The sequence below is a fragment of the Sphaeroforma arctica genome (genome assembly GCF_001186125.1).
Source record: "Sphaeroforma arctica JP610 unplaced genomic scaffold supercont1.1550, whole genome shotgun sequence".
Classification (NCBI taxonomy): Eukaryota; class Ichthyosporea; order Ichthyophonida; genus Sphaeroforma; species Sphaeroforma arctica.
This window is the reverse complement of record NW_014039008.1, coordinates 11196-13799: the sequence shown is the minus strand read 5'-3', so window position 1 is coordinate 13799 and position 2604 is coordinate 11196. Positions and strand designations below refer to the sequence as shown.

Here is a 2604-nt window from a genome sequence, read left to right as displayed (position 1 = left end):
TTATCATTCACTCAGTCCTCATTCACTCAGTCCTCATTCACTCAGTCATCATTCACTCAGTCTTCATTCACTCAGGCATCATTCACTCAGTCATCATTCACTCAGTCATCATTCACTCAGTCCTCATTCACTCAGTCATCATACACTCAGTCATCATTCACTCTGTCCCTACTCAGTCAGTCTTCATTCACTCAGTCACTCATTCACTCGTTGCTTATTGCCACAGCGGGACAAAGGTGTCAAGTTAAGTGTCAAAGTGTGCCAAATGCGAAACTTTGTGCCCAGAAAAGAGGGCCAGATAAGCGAGCCGTTCTGCACTATCCGATACGACGGTGAACCTGTCTCCACCTCAAAGGTATCCACCAAATCGAACCCAAAAGTTTTAAGTCTACTTCTCGCATATATCTACCTTCCATGGTGTATGGTATATGGTCTGAGGTGTATGTTTTACATTTAAGTGCGAGTCTTTCTGTGTGAATGCTGATAGTCTAGGGATCCATGGCCTGTCCCACAATAGCCGGCTTGTATACAAATGTGATGGACCCTTACCCGTCTTAGTAAGGACTGGTGTTCTGGTCAATTGTTCTGGAGATGTACCGAACACTTTGTCTTTTTTGTGCACCGAAAAGTGGATATGTGGAACGACCGTTTCACTTCTAAGATGCACATAACTACTTGAGACCAATCCTTAGAACGCTAGAGCGAATAAGTAGACGCACACCCTCACCCCAACATCCCCTGAATCTTACCGTGACATTAGCAACGTTATCTGAATGCGTACGGAGAAGTGTCTCGGTTCACTTCTAACGTGCAAACACAAACTATTTGAGGCCGATCTTCGGTACATGAGAGCGAATTAGTACTCACACACACACTCCAATATTCCCTGACTCATACCTTGGCCTTGTTTACGTATTCAGATTGCGTACCGGGAGGTGCCTATATGGAACGAGCGGTTTATGTTTATGGTGCACAAAATATTCCCTGACTCATACCTTGGCCTTGTTTACGTATTCAGATTGCGTACCGGGAGGTGCCTATATGGAACGAGCGGTTTACGTTTATGGTGCACAAGCCAGTGGAGGCTGATCCATGGGACAGGGCGTACAAAGAAAAGACCCAACAGCCGCCATTCAACTCCAGAGATCTGCTGCATCCCCTGCACATCCGAGTGTTCGACTATGACTTGTTCCGCGGGGAAGTGTTCCTAGGTGTGTACATCTGTATGTGGTGTGGTAGTATGTGTTTGTATGGGGTGTGGTGGTATGTATTTGTGTGTGGTGGGGTAGTATGTGTTTGTATTCACTCTCCACCTACCTATCTATCATATCACTTACACACACAAACTCTCTCTCTACCTGTTTAGCTAACCTATCCCTCACCCCACTCGCCCCTTCCACTCCAGGCACGGTGATCGTTCCCTTAGACACACTGCCTGCCAACAACACCCGCGCAGACTGGTACACACTTTTGACCCCAACGGGAGGGGCTGCGTCTGGGGCGCAGGTGAGTGTAGCATGCACACGCGTACGCGAATGCAGCTCAACCTGTGCGTGTATGGTGTGCATATGTGGCTGTTTGATATTTCGGATAGGTGTATGGTTCTTGTAGGAAATCAGTGTGTGTATGATACCCTGTATCAGTGTATGTGTGCCCTATTGGAGTGGTGCGTCAATTAGAGAGAGAGAGAGAGAATGAGAGAGAGAGAGTGTGTGTGTTGCTGTGATGGCTGTGCATGCTTTTGCTTGTTCAGTGAGATGAGTAATAGTAACCGGAGAGTGGTACAGGCAGTTGTCTTTGTATTTGTGGACTACGTAGTGTACGGACGGCCGGGCAACGACCAATTTGCTTTTGCGTTTGTATATGGGATACCAAACACAGATGAACGTGTAGTCGGCTCACACGAATCGTTTATATACTGATATCAATAGTGTGCTTCTTACGTATAATATACACACCTTCACGTGGATATATATATATATATATGCATGCATGATAAAAAACACAAATCACAAACCCACCACCCACCCCACAGAACATGGCCCTGCGCCTAGAGCTCTCTCTGGTCATGAACGAGAGCGATGCAAAGACCTGGAGCCGCGTCACACTCGAGAGAGCAGAGATTAAGAAACGTTCAGAGGGTGGGGGTGGTATGGTCACTACCCCCAAGGCCGGTCGTGCCCAGCCAGACAACCTCGGCAGCAGCTCGACACACACCTCTCCTATTGTGGGCGAGAGGGATAGGTTTAGGTGAGTGAGTGAGTGAGTGAGTGAGTTAGTTAGTTAGTTAGTTGGTTAGTTAGTGAGTGAGTGAGTGAGTGAGTGGGGTTGTGATAGGTGCTTCTTTTGTATACTTTGGTGTCGATGGTGTCAGAGCGAAGGGTCTAGAAAGGATGTATCACGGCTTAGGCGTATATAGCGTCGGCATTATCTCTACACACACATCTCTGAGTATGTGTGTGTCTGTGTGTGTGTTTGTAAGAGGTTTGGGCGAGTGATAGTGTGGATTGGGTTGTAGTGCTTGCGTGATAGCTTGTTGTAGAGCACAGCCAAGACAGTCAGCCTCAGCAGCACACCCCTCAATATACATCTCCGCTGTGGGCG

At 47.4% G+C, this 2604-nt stretch overlaps 1 protein-coding gene across 1 annotated transcript; it reads left to right on the top strand.

The window, feature by feature from the left end:
• Window positions 1-224: 224 nt before the first annotated feature.
• SARC_11157 (hypothetical protein) lies at window positions 225-2254 on the top strand (the record flags this gene model as incomplete). The annotated part of the gene is made up of 4 exons (XM_014294764.1): window positions 225-355; window positions 1019-1211; window positions 1406-1506; window positions 2036-2254. Exons 1-4 carry the CDS (start codon window positions 266-268, stop codon window positions 2252-2254), a joined length of 603 nt encoding a protein of 200 aa, XP_014150239.1. The 5' UTR covers window positions 225-265.
• Window positions 2255-2604: the final 350 nt, after the last annotated feature.